The sequence below is a fragment of the Aphis gossypii genome, chromosome 2, assembly GCF_020184175.1.
Source record: "Aphis gossypii isolate Hap1 chromosome 2, ASM2018417v2, whole genome shotgun sequence".
NCBI classification, from domain to species: domain Eukaryota; kingdom Metazoa; phylum Arthropoda; class Insecta; order Hemiptera; family Aphididae; genus Aphis; species Aphis gossypii.
In genome coordinates this window covers 6,894,604-6,917,292 of record NC_065531.1, presented here as the reverse complement: position 1 = coordinate 6,917,292, position 22,689 = coordinate 6,894,604, and the positions used below count along the sequence as shown (strand labels likewise).

General features: G+C 25.0%; 1 protein-coding gene across 1 annotated transcript; it reads right to left on the bottom strand.

Moving 5' to 3' along the window:
* Nucleotides 1-395: 395 nt before the first annotated feature.
* LOC114125801 (uncharacterized) lies at nucleotides 396-20,142 on the bottom strand. Its single transcript, XM_050201599.1, has 33 exons — nucleotides 19,727-20,142; nucleotides 19,136-19,441; nucleotides 18,829-19,078; nucleotides 17,030-17,214; nucleotides 16,810-16,964; nucleotides 16,547-16,745; nucleotides 15,079-15,937; nucleotides 13,469-13,689; nucleotides 12,996-13,184; nucleotides 12,798-12,919; nucleotides 12,655-12,733; nucleotides 11,810-11,898; nucleotides 10,798-11,033; nucleotides 10,624-10,723; nucleotides 10,402-10,521; nucleotides 10,204-10,329; nucleotides 9,807-10,136; nucleotides 9,543-9,698; nucleotides 9,300-9,410; nucleotides 9,002-9,232; nucleotides 8,799-8,939; nucleotides 8,387-8,733; nucleotides 7,230-7,333; nucleotides 7,047-7,158; nucleotides 6,742-6,809; nucleotides 4,734-4,854; nucleotides 4,478-4,661; nucleotides 4,236-4,391; nucleotides 3,846-4,051; nucleotides 3,672-3,775; nucleotides 3,231-3,437; nucleotides 2,909-3,132; nucleotides 396-1,718 (listed from the first exon to the last, which is right to left on the bottom strand). The coding sequence occupies exons 1-33, from the start codon at nucleotides 20,052-20,054 to the stop codon at nucleotides 1,047-1,049; spliced, it is 7,038 nt and encodes a 2,345-aa protein (XP_050057556.1). The 5' UTR covers nucleotides 20,055-20,142; the 3' UTR covers nucleotides 396-1,046.
* Between the last annotated feature and the right edge of the window lie 2,547 nt (nucleotides 20,143-22,689).

Below are 22,689 nucleotides of genomic sequence, written 5' to 3'. Positions count from 1 at the left end.
TTTTATTGAACTTGCATGCACAAGGTTATGTAGAAATTGCCTACTTTGAACTCCTTAAAAATAGTTGGTTATTGTATCTAAATAATTATTTTAAACTTATTTTTTACTTATGGTGTAATTTTATTATTTCAGTAGTTTTAATAATTATGTAGATAACTATATTATAGTTAACAATGTCATTCGCTATTTTTAAATTTAACTTAAGTAATTCCTTAAGTTAATATTATATAATATTATAATTATAATTAATATTGTTATTGTTATAATAAGATACTTTCAATTTTATATTTAAATAGTTCATGAAGCAAGAAAATATTGAATTCACAGTCGATTTTCCAATTTGATGTTAATTATTATTAACGGTAAAAACAATAAACAAACATTAAAGATAAAATAAATATCAAGGTGTTAAAAACGTTAAATATTTGTTTCGAGCTTTATTTGGGCTAACTTTCTCTGTACACGAATATAATATTATTTTCTAGCATACAATGTCACAAAATCAAATATTTTTCATTTTTTTTTCCGATAGGTACTTGTCCTTATATTGTGATTTCTTTGTTGTCGTCAAAATTACGTTTTCCGTTTCATTTAAATTGTAATGAGCTAGTAACTAAAACTACGAATATTTATATAATAATCGATGGAGTTTAAAAAATAAAAACTATTGAAGAACATTCATATAAATGTCATTAATTTTCCACTCTTATACGTAATTTCACTCTGTACAAACCATTATTAATTATCTGTACGGGCGCCTTAGAATTTAATCCATCGAGTATGTATAATCATATAAATATTTATTGTTCTCAACGTATAATATAATAATGCTCAATACCAAAATTGAGGGACGTGGCGGCGTCTTGATATCATTGATAATAATATATGCAATATTATGAAATACTTAAATAACAAGTTTAATATAGAATAACGGGTAGTTATGAATAGTAAAAATATGTAAATAGGTAGTAAATAATATAATAACATCGTTGAACGGCGCACGGACCGCAACAGCAACACTGGTGCGGTGTACACGGCACGTCCGGTCATTTTCGCGTGTAAAGTTTGGACAGGACGTATCGCTTGGTGATGATCGACACGACGGCGGCGTTTAACAGCAGGAACGCTGTGGCCGAGACAGCTGTGGCCATTGTTGACCGCCCGCCGACTCGGGCCAAAACGAACGCGTTGAAGAACCCGTAACCGTCGCCGCCGGACATGCCGGACCAGGCGCCGTACGTGACGATCAGGCTGTACGCGGCCACGGCGGACGCGGGCTTCACGGACGCGCCCAGCGCCCTGGCCACGTGCGACACCCGTCTCTCGTACATGACCAGCTGGAACGTGCGGAACAGCCCCATGGCCACGGTGACGGACGCCAGTGCGGCCAAGTGTTCGTGGGCCTGACACATGTACGTCATGCTGCTGACGATCGCCGTCTCCCCGGCCGACATGTACCGCTCGTGCGCCAACTCCATCAGCTTCCAGCGGCCGGTCACCGCGAACATGGCGCACATGACGACCACCAGCACCGCGCACTCGTACGCCGCGCACAGCAGCCGGTACACCCCGCCGCCGTGGTCGTGCTCGGCGGACACCATGTGTTTCAGCGACACCATCAGTCGCACGGCCGTCAACGCGTACGCAAACATGAACACCAGCGTGAACACGTAAGTGTTCCAAGTAACGATCGCCGAACTCGAAGGCACCGACCAAACCTATACATAGGTACACGACAACGTGCAATATAAGTAACACGATAAGAATTATTATAATACTATTACAATATATTGAATCTTTTTAATTTTTTTTTTTATACAAATTAATGTTTGTCCTCTGTAGACAGACTTAAATATTACTGCAGTGCCTACTATGGGTAGTTTTCAATAAAAGTTATATCGATATAGATTTCTTGAGCCTCACGATTTGTATATTATAGCTTCGTATTTTAACTTCTGTAGGGTAGTGTTTATTTTTGGCTCCCGAAAACAGAATATATATTTTTTTTTTGACTATATACAGGTTGTTTGATATTTGATATTATATTTACAGATTACTTTACGATTATAATAGTAAATAGAAACATGGCATACAATTTTTTTTTTTTTTACAAATATATGATTAAAAAAAATCAATTTTAAAATTAAATAAGTACTTATGAACACTGGAAATTACAACGATTTTTGATTTTATAGCTTATATGGACATATTTTTTATATAAATACTCGTACATAAACATACTATCGATATTGAACTTACATAGGGTTTAAAGCGTTTGATGAACCTTTTTCTAGATTTTTGTGTTTGAGAAAAAATATGTCTAAGATCACAAGAAGTAGAAAATCATAAAAGTATTATTGTTAACGTGTTTGTATTATATATTTCAATTGAAGGAAGATGGAAAACGATAGAAAGCTAGATTAATTTTAGCCCGGGGAAAAAAATCACGATTAAAAATCGACAAAGGGAAAATTCTAACCCGTGTATTCGTGTGCCTATTTTTCTACAATATCAGGTTTCCATTTCCCTTGAATAGAACATCGTCAGCCACCCCATACAATCAGGATTAATATTTAGCTACTATAATGTTTTCACCAAGTTTAAAAAGCTATTTGGTGAAAAAGTTTTTTCGACGGTGTTTTTTGAGATAGTTGAAAAGGTACCAAAGAGTAAACATAAAATTTGTGAGTTATTAAATAGTTACTGCATAGAAACTACACAGGTAATTGTTGTTTAAACTATGAATTTTCATGAAAATAGAGAGATGTAGTTATTTATGTCGAGAGCATATAACATACCTCAAATAATCAACCCTAATATATTTTTATGTAAAAAAATATTCACAATCACAATACCTATCTAATAAAAAAATAGTGAATTAAAGCATTTAAACCGTATGTTAACATACTTCACTATGTATTGTATACATTAGTCCTGATAAAGTTTGGAATTTTATTTTGAACACTGTAATGCAATCTATACCAGGTGTGTATGTATGAAATTCTATAACTAGATTTCTCGTTCTATTATCCAACCATCCATTTTCTAAGTGAGTGTTTATTTTTTGTTTATACTCTGATAGTTGTCCAGTTAAATCTAATATAAATCCAGAGTTGTTTGTATCAGGAAACCCTAAAATTTTCAAGTTAATTGTTTTAATCTTTAGTACTTACACTGTTTTGTAAGTATATTATATAGTTATAGGTACCTAATTAATTAATTATACATACATAGTCCAAAATATTTGATTACAGGTATAGATCTATATATCCAAGCTGTAACCTCTTCAATATTGGTAATTTTTATCCATCCTTCTTTATAACTGCCTATATCATTTTCCCATCTCAAGTTATTTTCTGTGATTCTATTTTGTTTTAGTCTGATTCCACCATTTACTAATTTACTGTTGTAAAAACTACACCAACCTCTTGCATTATCTATTAATAAAAATAATTGTAATACAATATAAATTTAACTAAGTATTATTACTTAGTATTTTTAAGTATTTAGAAATAACTAATATATATTAATAAGTTCGATAGTCTGGTTAATTTATTATTATTGAGTATTGAATAATAGAATGTTACGTATATTATGTATTTATACATTATACGATATCGTACCTTTTTACAATTTATACTTTATTTTATTTGTTAAATAAATATTTATACCTTCGTTTAGAAATAACATTGATTTATTGACTAATGGTATTCCATTATAGTATTCTCTGATATGAAAAGGGTTTAAAAACGATCCAGTTAAAAATGCTTTCATCCTAAAATTAAATTGTAATTAAATTATCCATTTTAGAATATTTTTCTAAAGATATTTCTATTTTATGTTACATTTCCAAATCCATTATATTTGTTTGTAATATGCTTTTGATAAATAGTTTGTTAATATTATTGACATGCACAATATGTTTGGGGCTGTTAAATGAATATAAAGCGCTAATACAAACTAATGATATTACTATTAGTAATAGGCATGTAGCAACATTTTCTTGAAAACTTGCATTTCGCAATTTATCTTTGTATTTAGCTTGTAAAATCTATATAAGATATAAGAATATATTTTTAATATTATTTATTATAATTGTTATAAATTTAGATAATTAAATACATAAATAATATTTATATTTTTAGGTTATTATCTAACCTATATCTACTATTATTTAGGTAAATATAACTAATTGGTAAAATTTAAAACGATTCAGTATTATCATAGCGAGTTACTTGAGCAGATTTTCGTGTCATTGGACTATACACATATCTTTTTCTACATTCTCTTATACTTTGGACAAATCGAATATTCTGTAATTGATTCTTAGTATTTTCACGGAAATTATTCAAATAAATTGTATAGTTGTTTAATAATATATGATGTTGTCCCTAATAATATAATAAAAATATTATTATTGTATTAATAAATCATTTAAATATTATAATTTTATTAATGTATCAATGCAGTTAGATACTTGATCGAGTTTAAATATAATATAACTAAATATTATTATTTGCAAAGGTTCAGATATTAATGCGTTTTGTAGAACCGTTATTAGTATTGTCATTAACCAGTGTAAGCTTTTCACTTGTCCTAATTTCAATCCAAAGGTAATGATTAAAACAGTCGATAAACCATATATAAGTAAACATAATGTCCTGCGGAAAAATTTTGTTTTATTAATTATTCACGATTATTAATTATACATAAATAATAACATAAAATAGTACCATCCAGCTAAAAGCCAATAATTTATTCCAGTATTTTTATTACTTTTTTCGTCCATCTGAGCAGGCAAATAAACTACTTTTCTCGGAACAATTTTATCTAATAATTTTCTCCACCAAGGTTCTAAGATAACATTAATGCATAAGTAATTAAAGAGTGTATATCTTATGTATAATTATTTGAGAATAGCTGGTAAAAGATATTATTATTAGATCAATAAAATGGCCATGGAATATTTTTTACATTTTAATGTATACAACTTTTGGATTCAATATATTTAAATATTTTAATAGATACGTGAAAATCGTTATTTTAAAATACGATATTTAATGGTGAAGCTATTGTTAACTATAGGTATAAATGATATAGTTAATTACTAAATGGGTGTACCTAGTAATCAATTAATTAATTCATATATGTATAAGATATCTACTTTAGCTGGGATAAATTTCATGGTTAGGTTAAGTTAAGGCACCTTTAAAGTTAGATTCGCTGTAATAAAATTGGGTTCATTTTACCTTTTAACAATTCTCCAATACACTATTTAAAAATATTAATATCTGATATAGTAAACATTTGTATCTTCCCAATATGTATGAAATAAAGACATATCTACAATTTTTAATATTGATATCCTATTAACTATAATAATATTAACAGTTATTATTATAATAACTGAAAATTTAATATAAAACACGTATCTATATAGGCGTATGTATTTTTTTTATAAATTCATATTTTTAAATAGTGTTTACTGTTTAGTGTATAATAATATCATAATATGAAACAATTTTCAACAAATCCAATAATAAAGTTTTGTTTTTAGTCCTAAGCTTGATAAATTGAAAAGGAAAAAAAGTTAATCGAGTTACGCTTGTTACAGATAAGAAGATAAAACGCGCGCAAATGTGTTGCAGAGTAGTTCCATGACTATACAGGCAGTCAGTGGCGTAGTCAGGGATTACCCAGTGAGGGGAGGTTAGGTTAGGGGGTAACTTTTTGCAGATCACTAAAATATATTATTATCAGTATAAAGTATAAACCATAGATCATAAAAACATGGATAGGATAATAACATCTTCCCTTTTTTTAGGCCAAGTGAGAGGTTTGAAATATGAACCCCTAACCCCCGGGATAAGGTTAACCACTATACACAGGACATAGCAGATAGATTATATATAAATATGGGGGTGTGTGTTACTCTGTAAGTTCTTACTGGTCATCCAGGTATAAAAATAAAAATTAGATATGTTTGTTTCTACAGTTCATTACTTGGCATATTCAATATTGGCACATTGCATGATACATTTGATCTTATACATCATTTCTTTTTAATTTAAAACTAAATATACTCGAGTATTTATTTAAGTTTTAGTTTTCAACTTTTCAATTAAACTGACTATACATCTAAATTCTAAGTGGATTTCAATAAAAAATAACTTTTTACAATTCTTGAAAAAAATGGAGATTTGGAGACATGGAGACAAAGTTTTTTAGTTATTACTTCATGAAATATAATTTTAGATTCTTAACTGAGCGAGGAATGTAATGGTTTTACAAAAGTATGCCTGTCTTTATATAATGGATCTGAAATTCAAATAATTTGCTTCAGTCTTTAACATTGAAGCAGTTAGTAACTACTTTGGTGGGTCAACCGTCAAAATTCCTAGTATTTTTTTTTAATAACTAGGTAATAATAAAAACTAACATAATAATGGGATATGTAACAGCACAAAAAAACAAATTGTTCTAGTTCAAAATTAACAACTGTTGAGACTTATAATATTCACTAAGTATTTATATTTGAATTTTTTATACATGTTATGTTATTCATAAAATAGCGTAAAATGCTCCTTATTTTTAATTTTAACGCAGTGTGGTAAGTAACATTATCTAATTTTTAAATTTTTATAACAACTTACATAATATTTTTTAATGATTTCATGCTATGTCCCGTGTAGGAATTTATAAAGGGCCATTTAGCTGATATTATAATACATTTTAATATACTTTTTATCGTCTTAAAATTCATTTCCACTTCTTCAACAGCAATATACTTTTCGAAGTTAGAACCTTTACTGAAAATACATTCAAAAATAATTTTATAATTAAATTCCAAATTAATAAATAAGAAATTATCATTTAATATTATTTAAATAGTATTATTATAGCACTGACATTATGTGATAGGGCTATATTGGGTCTTAATTACCCGAGCTTAAAAAAAAGTAAATAACTTATAAATAAATGCAACTATATGTAAGTGCTATTATAAAATGGTTTAACATAAAATTTACAGTTTAAGAAATATTTACTTAAAACAATAAGTAGTGCTAAATGTCATTAATAAGTGTATTAAACTGCCTTGTATTGAAATATAAATTTGAGAAAGTGTTATTTCAAATTTTAAAAAATGTTCTTCATCATCTGTACATACATTAAGGTTATTTTATTAAAACATGTTATTTTAGTTTGTTTTTTTTATTATTTTTACTTACTGTCTACAAAATCATAAAATAATAAGCTTATTACCATCGCACTTAATAATAAACATATTATTCTGCTCAATTTTTGACACCGTGTTATTAAAGATCTTGGATGACTAAAAATAACAAGAGAACATTTTATTTTGCTAGTTTTACCAAATTGAATTAGTTAAATAAAAATAAATAAATAAATATTATACATGGGTATATTATTATATCCCTACTATAATATAATATTATGTATAAATTTGAAAGTAACTCTGTCTGTCTGTTCCCGTCTAAACCGCTGAACTAATTTTATTGACATTTGGTATAAAAATAGATTAGACGTCGAAAAAATACATATGCTACCTTTCATTGTAATAAAGAGGATTGAAGAGGTTAAAATAGGGGATGAAAATCCATAGTCACGCGTTGTATATTTTACAATAGTCATATTATGTACCTAGTGATAATCATACTCATCAGGGTTAGAATTTTATAGCACTAAAAATTGTATAAATCTGTTCTATAATATTATCTAAAACGTTGCTTAATGGTAAGTGTATGCTAAAAATATGCAAATATGCAAAAAAAAAAAAAAAATACAATAGAAATTAATTAATTAATATACTTAACAAAAGTTTGAAATTAGAATCAAATAATATGCAATGATGAATGCTGCTATACATCAGTATCATCGGTCTATAATTAAAATATTGTATATTTGTATCTATAATCTATATTAACTTCGAAAATTTAATTAAAAATAATCTAAAAACATGTTTATTAAAGTCTCAATTCATGAAATATTACCAATTTTGATTAAAAAGAGCTATACAATTACCAAAATGCTATAAACTACCAACCTTGATGATAAAATAAATAGTCATTCATTTATATACATGATTCGCATAATCGCATATTTACTTTAAAAAAAATGTCTTTATTGATTTTCTTAAAACCAGTCAGTATATCTAATCGCCTCAATACTAAAGTGTTAATTTATTATTACTATAAATGTATATATGCCTATATTGTGTATAGTACATGTATACATATTTTATGCTTATTATTTTTAGTTTGACTTTAATTTATAATAAGAATTAAAAATCATCAGAGTGTTATTCTTAGTATGTATATATTGATAATTTTAATAATTGTTTATTATTAATTATCATGTTTGTTACCGTATAAATACACTTGCCCATAGATATTCTTCACGTATAGTTAATCTAACATCATCTATAGCTTTTGTTTGCCAATCATTAGATGTTACTAAGAAAATAGAGTGCTCGATATTATCAATAGAGTTTAAAATCGTAAACCATCTTTCGACATTAAAATTGCACTTTTTTCTTTTCCGTACATCAGTAACTTCAATACGTTTACAATACCAGTTAGGATTTTTTCCATAATTATCATGCCATATATGAATAGACTTTAATTCCCCAAGATTTTTTGGTGTAAAAATGATAAACCAATCGTCATTGAAACGCTGTAAAACATCACAGTTTGGATTGTATAACCAATGCACCTAAAGTGATTAAAAATATGGTATTAATACTGGTCGTTGTAAAAAAAAGTATAAATTTGATTTACTCTACTGCTGCTAATATTTCCGTGCAATTGAAAGCATACATTAGCTGTAGTTCCAGCATCAGCAAAGTATCCCGTGTAAACAGTCACTAAATAAACTTCATCTTCTCCTGGGTAGTTATCATGGAGAATTACAATTTCACCCTAAAATGTGCTGTATTTTATGAATTTGTATTTAGTAGTAAATTTTTAAATCCAAATTTTACCCTTGATACATCTTTTATGTCCTGATATTTTGACCAGATGAATAATATTGTATATAATAAAAATACTACTAAAACTGTAATTAGACAAACCATATTGTTTACTATGGAATCAGCATGATTAATTCCTTTAATTGTATCTACTACATCAGGTAAAGTATTAAATAAACTACTAAACATCGATGAATGGTTAGTTTGACAGTGGATATTATTTTCTGTAGTGTTTAAACCAATCTACACAGAATAAAATAATTATAATTATATTCGTTATGACTATAGTACTTTTTTAATAATATATTACGTCTATTCCATCGGGTGCCCATTTTGTTCCACTCCAATACAAGCAATGTGGACTAAACATGACCATTGAAAAGTTGGCATAATTTACATTACTCCGTGTTGTTTGCCTAGTCTAAAATCAATAAAATCAGTTTTCGTCATACAGTTTTTGAACTTGTCGATCGTTTAAAATGCTGTATACACATATTATGTGTATAAATAAAATAATATATGGAAATATTTATTTTTAAGATTAAAATTTTACTGTGATAGCTGATACACCAATGTAATGAATTTCATTTTGATGCTGATTTAATGTTTTTAATGTGAATTCATTGTCTTCGCCAGCTTTTAAGTTAACTATATATTTTGAATTTTTCATTAATTTAATATCTGGTCTTTTATCTCTTAACCATGCAAACTATATACAATATACACAATACACATATAGATATATTACAGATATTTCAATGTCAGAGATCCAATATGTTTTTGTATATTCGAGTTTTTCATCGTTTAGATAACTTACACGTAAATCATGTGTTGAATCGCTTAATGTAACAAATAATTCCTTAATATTTTTCATATCTATTCTGAATACCAAGACATTTCGATCAGATTTAATGCTGTTACTATTTTGAGTCAGAACCGGTAATGAATAATTTTGTTTCTGCCTCTCTGTAGTATCGTTATTTTTGAAGTTTAAGTTAATGTAATTGTCAAAACGTTTGTATGTTACTACTTTTTTTGAATTCGATCGATCAACATTTAAAAAATCTAAGGACACAATTGGCATAACAATCTGAATCCCTTTTATTTCATTAAATGTTTCCATTAAATTTTTTCCAACGCGCAAAATCTAAACTTGTTTAATTAATATTTATAAATTTTTAAAAGAATGAACATTATTTTAGCGAATGTTTTACTGTTATTCCCACGTTTCCTCCTTTTAATAATAGTTCATCTGCTAATGATTCTCCAATAAAATCATATAAAAATGAATTTGATTCCGATTGAGATGACCTGTTTTTGAACCATTCGGGCAATAAAAGCTGTCAAATAAAATATTTTATGGTTACTATTTATGTTGTACTGCATTATAATATAATAATATGTTAGTATACACATGATTTGAAATCGTTATCCATACAAGTTATTTTTCTATTGTAAGACTCCATGTTGAGTATGATTGATTTTCCAAATGATTTTATAAGATTGTCAATTTTTTGTGTAATTGTGTTCCACTAATAGTGTATGAAAATGTATGCATCAATACAATGCATAAAACATAATATATTATTATTGTACGAAAATTAAGTAATTTTAATATACATTAAAACAATTACGTTTTCAAACGATGACCAAAGATAACGTTCAGAATTGTCAGGATTTGTATTATTATATGTTATATTATCGATGATAAAAAATATATTCTTCCGAAGTTTTCTATATCATTTAAATTAATATAAAAGTTTGAATAATGATTAGGCATCTTATTTTATAAGATTTATAAAATTTACCTTTTTATTTCTTCTATTCTGTTTACTTCTATCATTCTATAATACTCATTAGACGATTTTATGTATTCAAGTAGTGCCGTAGCAATTCTGAGCAATTGTTTCGCTATTTTTAAAAGTTCAGTTACTTCCATTGTATCTTTATGAATTGAATAATAATCTTCAATAACTTTTTGTAGGATTAATACAAATTGATCAATACAAAAAATATTTTTAGAAATACAATTCAATAATGGAATCTGAAAATAATAAATTATATAATTAAAAATAATTACACAATATATATTATATTAAATGTTTATGTACTGGTCCATACTACTATAAATAATTAGAAATATTAATTTTTTTTTGATCGTATCATATTTAACGATATTTATAAACGTATATTATGTTTACTAAATGATTTGAAAATGTAGTATGGAAAGTTTTAATTTGACTTTAATTATATTATTGTATAGTTGTATTCATAATTATAAAAACAAAAAGATTGATAAATTAATTGCCAATCTAATACCTACGAACAAATTTATGGTGCAAGACAATTTTAAATACATATTGCTAAAGATTTAAAAAACTATTAATTTGAAATTATTTAAACAGTTAAATATTTAAAAATTATATATGCGATTATTATTATTTTGTATTATTATATATGTACTTATTATATGTAGAATAAGTATGCAATAAGGTACTTTTGAACATATTTTATTTTAGGTTTAAACTTTTAAAGTATTTTATCATTTTTTATGTATTATTATCCTTTTGTAATAAACTATTTTAACAAATGCTTTTTTATAACTATGTTAATTATGACGCATTATTTTATTATTTGTTTTTATATTATTTATCTCAAATAAATTGTCAGGTAATTAGGTACATATCTGCAGTAGATAATAAATTTATCCGAATTTACCATAATCAAGCAACTTTGTTTTTATTTTTTTACGTTAAATATTTAATTAGAACATAAATATGAATATTAAATATTATTTAATTTTAATTTTTCAAACTTTACCTTGTTTAAAGCTTTTAACAATTTTTTAAATTCATCAATATGATTATCATGAAGTACATCACTCAAAATTGATATTATTGATACTGCTTCTAAAATAACAAAAAAAAAAAAAAAAAATAATTTTCAAATATTTGATTGAACCCCTTTGATCAAAATAACTTTTTTTAAGTAGGTTAGTTGATTTTTTTCTATTAAAACAAAATTGTTTTTGAGTTATGTATTTTAGGTATTAATTGCATAGTGTTAATTATATGTAAAGCTTAAACAAAACTTAGTAACTATTATTTCTTTAAATTATTTATTAAGATATGCATAATATATTTATGATCTGGTGATATTTTATTAGGTATTTATTTAAATATTTTTTATTTATGTGATTAAAAGTATATTTAGCATATTTATTATTATTTAACCAATATCAAAATTTATTTTTGTTAATTTTAATTATTTACACATAAAAGATAGTATTATTTTATTATATTTTATTGTATACAATTATTATATTAGGTACATTGGTATAATGATGAAAATTTAAAATAGGATTTATATAGATGTATAAATGTATATGCTATGTATTGGTTTTTTTACTTTTACTTTGATTTGTTGACTTATAAAATTAATAATTTTAAGCATAAAAGTGATATCATTAATCAATGGTTTTAAACAAAGTATATTAATTGGTTAAAGATATGAGTATATTGACTGAAAATTAAATAGATATTTGTGGTTTTCTAAAAAAAAAAAATAAGTATGTTGATAAAAAAGTGTAATTTTTGACAAAAGTAATCAACTTAAAAAATAAAAAATATCTTAATTTGATTAAAGTAATTTTATTGTAATAATACTTGAAGTGTCTTTATTCTTTAAGTGCATATTTAATTCTGTATACAATTTATCCAATAAATGCGCATTACAGTCTGATACCTAAATATAATAACTCTCATTTAAAAAAGTATTTAAATGAGTTAAATTTAAATAATTGATTTACTTTCACACTTAAATGCGTTTGTGAATATGCGCCATATTTATTTATTACTCTTACAATTAAGTCGTTGGACGAGGTTAACTTGAAGTTAGTCATGTTTCTATCTCCTTGATCTAATAATACTCCTTTGATTAAGAATTAAATTAATAATTATTAGTTTTGTTACTACAACGTTTTTAGATAATATTTATCATAATTTACCTCTACTTGCTTTATAATTTTTATTTTTTTGATAGTATTGAAACGTATTTTTGTTGCTTAAATGCATGCATGATATAGAAAATAATGTTTTTCCTGCCAAGCCGAATAATGGTTGTATTGTACAATTTCCGATTTTTGGTTTTGGAACAGTTGTTACTGATAGATTATTTATCAACGTATATCTTGGGTCTAATAATGCATTAGATAAAAATGTGTTTTTTTTTATTATTATAGTAATTTATATTTATGTATAGATTATTTAACTATAAACTATTTCAATAAAAAATAAGTTTAATTGAAAATACACAATAATAACAAAAATTACCTAATAATTTTAAATTCTGAATAAGAACAATATTAATAATAATTATAACTAATAAGCTATTATAGGTACATAACAAATTATTAATCAAGAAAAAGTATTTTAACATTTTAAGAAGGTAATTGATTTTATAATATCGTTTAAAACTCACATTTAACAATAAAAGTATACATTTTTCCATATTCCAACTTATTTCGTTTTATTATAAGCATATGGGTTGGTACATCTGTTAATGCTATGTTGTCCACTGGCTTCATATTTATACCATTAAACTGGTAGTACCATTCAAATTTGTATCCTATGAAATTTATTTTTGCCTCCAAATGTAAATTATTTGAAGGATTTGATAACGGCATACAATTTTTGATGCATCTAAAATTAATCGTTAAGTTATAAATGTTTAAAATACGGAATAATTTAATTGATACAAAAATAATAGAAAACTTAAATATATATTGAATCTCATTTATTATATTATTATATCTGATTAATCACTTTGCTCATGAGACAATTTTGAAATTTATCATACAATATATTAATAAATTTTATTTTAATATCACAAATATTTTTTTTAAATATGAACGGTAAAAAAAAAAAGTAGAATTTACTAACAATAATTCACTTTTATATTAAGAGTACTATTATAGTACTATACGTTTAACTTATTTTTTTTTAAAAATATCACATTTACTAGTTACACGTATATGATATTTTCCATGACAAATTAATAATTTCCTTAGGTTTAACTCTATCTTAAACTCTGATCTAAATGTCTTTTTGTTATCTTACATAGATTTTTAATATAGTAATTTATGTTAGGTTAGTTAATATTTTTGAGGTATTACATTTTAATTGGTGGGTAAATAATAAGCTAATATATCAGGTATTTATGAATAAACCTAGCTTTAAGAGGTAAGACTCAATTTTATAAAATTCTATACATATGCACACATATGTATAGTGTGTACAATATACGTATATAAATATATGCTATATCCTATGTGGCATGTATACATAATTCGTTTCATATAATGGGTACCTACTTCAAAGCTGAATTTTTTATTTTGAATTTCTGTATTTATTTCGTTAGTTTTAATGCATATTTGTACAATATATACCTATTACAAATTTACTTAATTGAAAATATTATTTAAAGATAAATTGTTTTATTGATATTTAAATTGCTTTCATTTAATAGATTTACCGGGTTTTTTTCATACACATAGTCAATTATTTTAAGTATTTGGATTCCATTTTTATCTTAACTTTTTAATTGACAGTGGAACATTTCTTTTACAATAAAATAATAATATAATTATACCTTATTTATAAATTATCAAATTGTATATAAAAAAAAATATATATAAGTAATTATATTATACTTTAAAGACATTTTTGTGGTAAAATGCATTTTTTTAAGGGCATTGTTGACTATTTTTTAGGACATAATTGTACGGTTTTAAGGACACTTCAATCCTTGCAATACTCATCAGTAATGACTTGATAGAGTGAACAAAGATTTGGAAAACCTGGTAATTACGAAAATTGAAGATGTGGATGATTGGAAACGTTGAAGAGATTTTGTGAAAGTGGTATAAGGCCTTCATGGCCTGTGAGAAAAAACAATGATTATTTAAAATTATTAGGCGTTATAATATCTATAATATAATAATAAAACTAATGGTATTAGATTATAAATAATTAAGTATAAAATTAATTACCTATTTAAATTAAGGTTCATTATTTTTTATTATTAATTACTTGATACTTATTTCTTTTTTGTTTTTCTCTGGTATTTTTGTTGAAGTTGATGTTGATGATGTAGTTTTTATTGATGTTTGTGTAATTAGAGGTGTTTGTGTAGTTGTCTTAAGAGATGTTTGTGTGGTTGGCTTATTAGATGTTTGTGTAGTTGTCTTTAGAGATGTTTTTGTGGTTGGCTTAATAGATGTTTGTGTAGTTGTCTTTAGAGATGTTTTTGTGGTTGGCTTAATAGATGTTTGTGTAGTTGTCTTTAGAGATGTTTTTGTGGTTGGCTTAATAGATGTTTTTGTGGTTGGCTTAATAGATGTTTTTGTGGCTGGCTTAATAGATGTTTGGGTAGTTGGCTTATTAGATGTTTGTGTAGTTGTCTTTAGAGATGTTTTTGTGGTTGGCTTAATAGATGTTTGTGTAGTTGTCTTTCGAGATGTTTTTGTGGTTGGCTTAATAGATGTTTGTGTAGTTGTCTTTAGAGATGTTCGCGTGGTTGGCTTAATAGATATTTTTGTGGTTGGCTTAATAGATGTTTGAGTGGTTGGCTTATTAGATGTTTGTGTAGTTGTCTTAAGAGATGTTTTTGTGGTTGGCTTAATAGATGTTTGCGTTGTTGGTTTAAGCGATGTTCGCGTGGTTGACTTAATAGATGTTTGTGTTATTGGATTAAGAGACGTTTGTGTAATTGGCGTAGTAAGTGTTGTTGATGTTGTTGTTGTGGGTGGTTTATGATAAACAATAATTTTTGCGATTCCATTCTTAGGTTTTCCAGTAGTTGATATATAGTTATTATCGACGCTCAGTGTCAATGTAAAAGTATATTTACTATCTTCAGATAATCGTTTATTCATGATTAATTTTGTATCTATAATGTCATAGTGTGTAATTAAATTATGATAAAATTTACAAAAATATGAGTACAATATGCAATTTATAAATGTAATAAATATTTGTTATACATTTATCATCTGTATTTAACTAATAACAATATTTAAAAAATAATAGAAATGTAATTTGTAACAACAAAAACAAAACAAAAAAAAAATATTATTATAAATTAAATACTAAGTTGATTCTTGAATATACCAATACCTATTTGTAAATATTATTTTAGATAAATACTTATTATATTCTCTATGAAATATTTCCCAGTGATTTATTCTATATTGTATATACATATTACATATTATAAGTATAATGTTTTATTAACTTGATACAAATTCTGATAATAGTCATTGAAGTTAATGTTAAAAATCAATATAAAATTATAATAGTTTGATTGATTATTTTTATTTTCTTATTTGTATCTATTTAATTATAGTCTCTAGCCCATTTAATGCCACATGATTTGAGAAATAACTTTAATTTTGTTAATCAAAAATTAGTTATTATTGAAACATAATGAATTCAGGTATTTGTTTTTTTATTTCCATTCTTAATTAGGATTGAAGTCTGAGGATAATATTATAATTACTTGTTGATGTTGATTTCTTACAAATATCATCAGCTGGAATATTACATTCCCAAGTATATAGTAAATGTTTTTTGCCATCCTTTTCATTGGGATTATATGATTCTGATGCATCTAATGTCAACAAATTATTTCCCAAGTACAGAGGAGATGGTCCACTAATCTTAGCGATTAACTCATGCAATTGAATATCTATATAGCGCTATTTAAATTTTATTAATTTTTTTTTATTTAAACAATAAAAAAGTGATAGAAAATATACGAACCAAGTAAAAGTCTGTTGTTTTAGAGCCGGTTAGTTTGTTGAATAAAAATATTTCGAAGAAAAATAAGTGTATACCCATTGGTAATTTATAACTATCAATAAACAAATCATTAAAATACATCAGTTTTTCATCTAGATACGCGACTCCTTTTTCATCTTGATAATTATATAATAATTTATAAGAGGGTATTAATGATTTTTTGATAAATTGGTTTAATTACATGTGTAGCTGTTAATGATTTTATTATTATCAAATATTTTCCACAAAACAATTTGTTGTATATCTTCAATTTGGTATGGACATAGTTTTTTCAATACGAATTTAACTTTCATTGTCCAAGATACATTTCTAAAAATTGTTTCTATACTTCTTTCTCTTTGTTCATTCGTAAACATAGCAGTGTCTCTAAAATTTAGTGAAAATCTCATATCATATATCTACAATAGGAAAGTGGGGAAAAAGGGGTTGAACGGGAACCTTAAGGTATCAGAAGCTATAATTCCCTCAAAAATTGTATTTTTGATTTGAAATTTGAACTGTGCTATCTTTAAGATATGGTTATTATTATTTAATATATTATTTAAACATTCAGCTAAGTCTTATAGTGTTAAAGGTCAAAAAGATTTAAGTATAATTTTCCCGTTTTGCCCCATACCTCGGGAAAAATGGGGTCGTCCCTCAAATATTATTAATTTAACATAAACATTATTTCATTTTACATATAGGTATGCAATTAAGTAAATCGACTTGAACTTGTTTTCGTTTAAATAACTTGTACATACATAATAATATAATATTATGTATTATATTATATTTATAGGAATATATTTTAGTATAATAATATTGTACATTAACAAAAAATAATAAGGGCTTATAAATTTAAAACACATAATTTAAACATATTTTTTTTTGCAAAAATGATTATATTTATAGCATGTGTGGTGTTATATGTATCAGTATTTTTTAAATAATAAAACCGATACTATTATTAATTATTATTAGGCATGTTTTAAATATTATAGAACTTTTACAATAACTCATTAATAAATTTATTTTTTTGTGAATTAAACAGTATAACAAAAGTTGGTAGATTTCAGTTTTTATTTATTTTAATTTAATTTAAATAAAATTATTTATATAATCTATATTAAATTGTATATTGTGGGTCTAACATTAGACACAAAACTTACCTGGGAAACGAATCATACTAAATATCAGACGAAAAGCTCTCTCCTCACTTATAGGAAGACAGTAAAAGTTAATCTAAATACAAAACTGCTTCTATACAAAACCCTCCTAAAGGTAATTGGTTATACAATATCCAACTGTGAGGAGAAGCAAACAAATCTAATATCTACAAAATCCAAACATTCCAATCGATTTCATTAAGAATGGTTACATGTGCTTTACTTTATGTTTCAAATCACACTTAAAATTTGGATTTAACAATTTATACCGTTCAAGAAGAAGCTAACATCTCTTACTAGCTATTCCGTGCCTATCTTACAAATGATACTAATTCTTGTTCTAAATTCTGATTTCCTCCCAGGAAATTTACCTAGAAGGTTAAGTGAAACTAGAATCTTAACCTGAAATAAAACTTATCCTATCTAATCAGTAAGTGTTGTCGCTGAGTGATTGCTTTATCGTGTTAATGAAGCCTATATACTATATAGTGTATATATTGTAAATACTTGATCATGCTTATTGTAAAATTATTTATAGACTGTATGTATTAAAAACTAAAATTAAAAAAAAACATTCATATAATAATGTAATATGCAATAATGTGTCACATTACTGTGTTTTAATTATTTTAAAAAATGTCACGTATATTTTACTGTAATTATTGGTGATAATGATTACTATTTATTTAATGGCCCAACTAACATATTATTATGTGCGATTTTTTTCTATCGATCTTATTATAAAGATAAAAATCGATAATTTGATTTTTGAACTTAATGAATTTTAATTACCAACTATCTTAGTTATTTACAACATTAAAAAAAAACCTACTGTCCTGAGTAAGAGAAATATTCCATTTCTGGTAAACATAATGATGTTATGTCATCAACTATAAATTGAATAAAATCGATTTTATATTCAATACTATTTTCGTTTGTGGTGTATAATTGTACTTCTAGTGTATATTTACCACCCATTCTGGTTGAATTGTATAAGTCATAATATATATCTTCTCTTCTGAGTGAAGTTTTTGTATTAAAGTAAGGGCCAATAAGTGCGATTTCTACTTCACAATCGTGACCTGAAAATTGTATTTAGTGTTTATTCATGTTTTTTTTATTTTTTATTTAATTATTACCATATAACTTTGGGATAAAGTTGCACATATTTTGACAATAATAGTTATCAGGACCATTACAATTAGTTACTTTAAATTCTTCAGAATCCAATTTTGTTGAACACAAATTAATTGCATCAGAAATTTTTATTTTTTTTTTATAGTCATTCAATTTATAACGAAAATTACTTAATGTGCCTTTAATAGTTATATTATAGTTAACGTTTCCAAAAGTATTGGCTATAAGCAATAAATGTAATTCTTCTCCATGTTTGGATTTAATTCGATAAAATAATGAAAGTTTTCTTATTTTACTGTTTGTATCATCTTAAAAAATAAATCAAAGCGTTAACTTAAATAAATATAAAACAGCCGATTTAAACCATTTATAAATATAAATCCTATATTCCTTTTAATATCTATTTCTTTATACATTTTATAATAAAAGAAATTGATGAATATGAAGTATTATTATACATAATATTATCGATATTTTGTACAAATAACAAGACAAGTATTAAATTCGATTTTGTTTAAATACAAAAAAAAAAATTTCAAATATTATTGAAAGTTATTTATATTTGTTTCTAGGTAATAATAAAATTAACTTGCTTTTTTTTATAGGAATTTCACAGTTAACACCATAGAATTCATTGTTGCATTCACATACATAATATCCTATGCCAGATATACACTTTCCGTTGTTAGCACATGGATTTTTTGTACATTTATCTTCATAAATACCACAGTATTTTCCATTCATTATATTTTGAGAAAAACTGCATAAGCAAATATTTTCTTGATCGTACACATTATTATTATTGCAACCACCATCATGGCATTTGTTTAATCCCGTATTATCGGGTTCGCAAAAATGAAGATTAGTTGTAATAATTTCAGATAAATTCAATAAACCAAGTATTAAGATAGTACTAAACATTTCGCTTATTTTATAATAATATTATTATACATACATATATATATATATATATGTATATATACATTATGTGTCATAGATATTTATCCTTAAAATAAATACTTGGATACTAATCAGTTATTTATTAAAAATAGGTTGTCATGCAAGTAACTAATTATAATATTAAAATAAATAAAAATATATATTATATTACAGTAGTTTATTTTTAAATTAATGTTAGGTACCTATCTATTTATCATGCAGATGAACTATGTATGTTATGATATCAATATTATTATATCTGTAGTATAATGCTGTTAATTATTATACTTTTAAGAAAATATTATTATAATTTAATATTTAATTTTAATATTGCATAATATTATATTAAATAATAAATATATATTATGAATACAAATAGAAAATATCATAAATTAATATAAATGGTTTTAAACATGGTTAATAGGTTCTTTATTTTACAATAATATACGTGCATACATCTTATTCACAATGTATTTCTACCGCAAGTCATAACCATATAGGTACCATAAATTTAACGGCTCATTATTATTTATTATTCTAATCTGTAATGTTTAACTTCAACTTTTTTGTAGTACAGAAGTACAAGATTTAGGCGTATTAAAAATATTATCGATTGTTGTTGTAGTCGCTGTTGCATTTACATCGTGGTGGCAGTACCGTTTATTGGTTTTTTGCTTTTTTTGCGTTATACGTATTTGGTAGTTTTTATTTTTATAAAATATAATATATACATTATAGGCGTTAGGTATGAACTTTCCACATTGTTAATAATCTTAATACATTGTATACCATAAACACGCTATAGTGGTGTGAATGTGTGATATCAATTTGTTTTGTAACAATATTTGTAAGTATATTTAGGTAAGAATATAATATTATTGTATAGTACAGTAATTATTACTATAATGTTGCAATCAGTAACCATGTCTGATGTCTATAATTAAATAAAAAGCGAGGTCAAGTGGGTACTGATCTGCTATACGTTAAGTGCCGTGTGGATCACTATTATATATTATAGGAGTGTTAAATTTGAATTCAATGATAGGTATCATTGTATTACGAAAAACGATTTTGAACGGAAATGATTTGTGAGCCTGGGAAATAATATATGAAATATATTATGTTTTAAATTTGGTGGTGAAAAAGGTAGTTTATATTTTAATGACCTGAATACTACAAAATTAAACCATTTACAAAAAATGCTAGTTTAAACAACTGCTGCATGTTTCAAGTTTCTACGACTAGTAATTTTTAATTATAACAAAAATCTAATATTATTTGATAGTAAAACGTTATTTTACGAGTAAATATTGGATTTTATAAAAATTTAAATTAAGGATAAAATTTTTTTAATTGGCCAACTTTCAAGATATTTTATACTTGTTGTAAGCCAAACTTATGAAAAATCTTACAAATATTTTTATAAATTTTTAGTACAAAATAATTTGCAAATATTCACGATTTTTGACAAATTTTTGTCAATATATAAACTTAAAATACTAAAAAAAAAAATGTGCTTTTGTATTCCTATAATTTTTGAATCACTATAAGACTAACTTATGAGGAACTTTGTCATTACATTTTCAAGTATTTTGACTCAGCCAAAAAAAATTATCGATATTTATAAAAAAAAAATAAATAAAAACGAATATTTCAAATGCCTATAAGTAGCATTAAAATAAGCGAAATATTTAATGATATAAAAATTAAATCATGTAAAGAAAATGCCAATCTAAATAATTGGTGAAATTTATAAGTATCTGTGACTTATTTTTTGAGCAATAACAAATATTTAAATCGTTTGAGGATAAATCGTTATCGTTACCTACGCAATTTCGTACAAATTTAAAATTTAAACACGCATAACATTTTCCTATTATGACGCTTCGAGTTTTCTCTATAGCTATTCAAAATAAAACCTATAGAAAACTTAGTGTTGAATTTTTAACCTTAGATAAAAATACAAATATTTTTAGGAATTTTCAACTACATAGTTACTTGTACATTTTTCGCGATTTTGACATATTTCGTAAAAATTTGAACTTTAAACGCTTATAAAAAAAATTATGACTAACAATTTTTGATTTTTTTTTTTAACTATAATAAAAAGCGTTGTGTTAAATTTTTAAGTTTTTTTTGCATCCAAATTAATTTATCGACACTAAAAAAAAAAATACTTAGAAAAATTGAAAATTTCAGTTGTCTATAAATAACTACGAAAAAATGTAAAATATTTGAAAATTTAACTATGTATAGATAACACTAATATAAACATTTGGTGAAAATGTCAAGTATTTATAGTGATTCGTGTTTGAGTTACAATTATATAAAAAAATTAATTTTTTTGAAAACTGTTGGAAAATTCTCACGTTTGACCTCTATAATTCACCAAGGATGTTCACTTTGCCATCGGAAACCACTCTCAAAGTTTGAAATTGAAGCATTATTTCGACTAAATATGCTATTCAAGGACACAAAGAAACACACACACACATCATTGTAAAATCAATAAATTCATCACTTCGTTCAAAATCTAAAATATGAACATATACATTTAGTCAAATTAGGGAAATTAAAAAAAAAATTAATAAAATGTAATACATATTTTAGACATTAG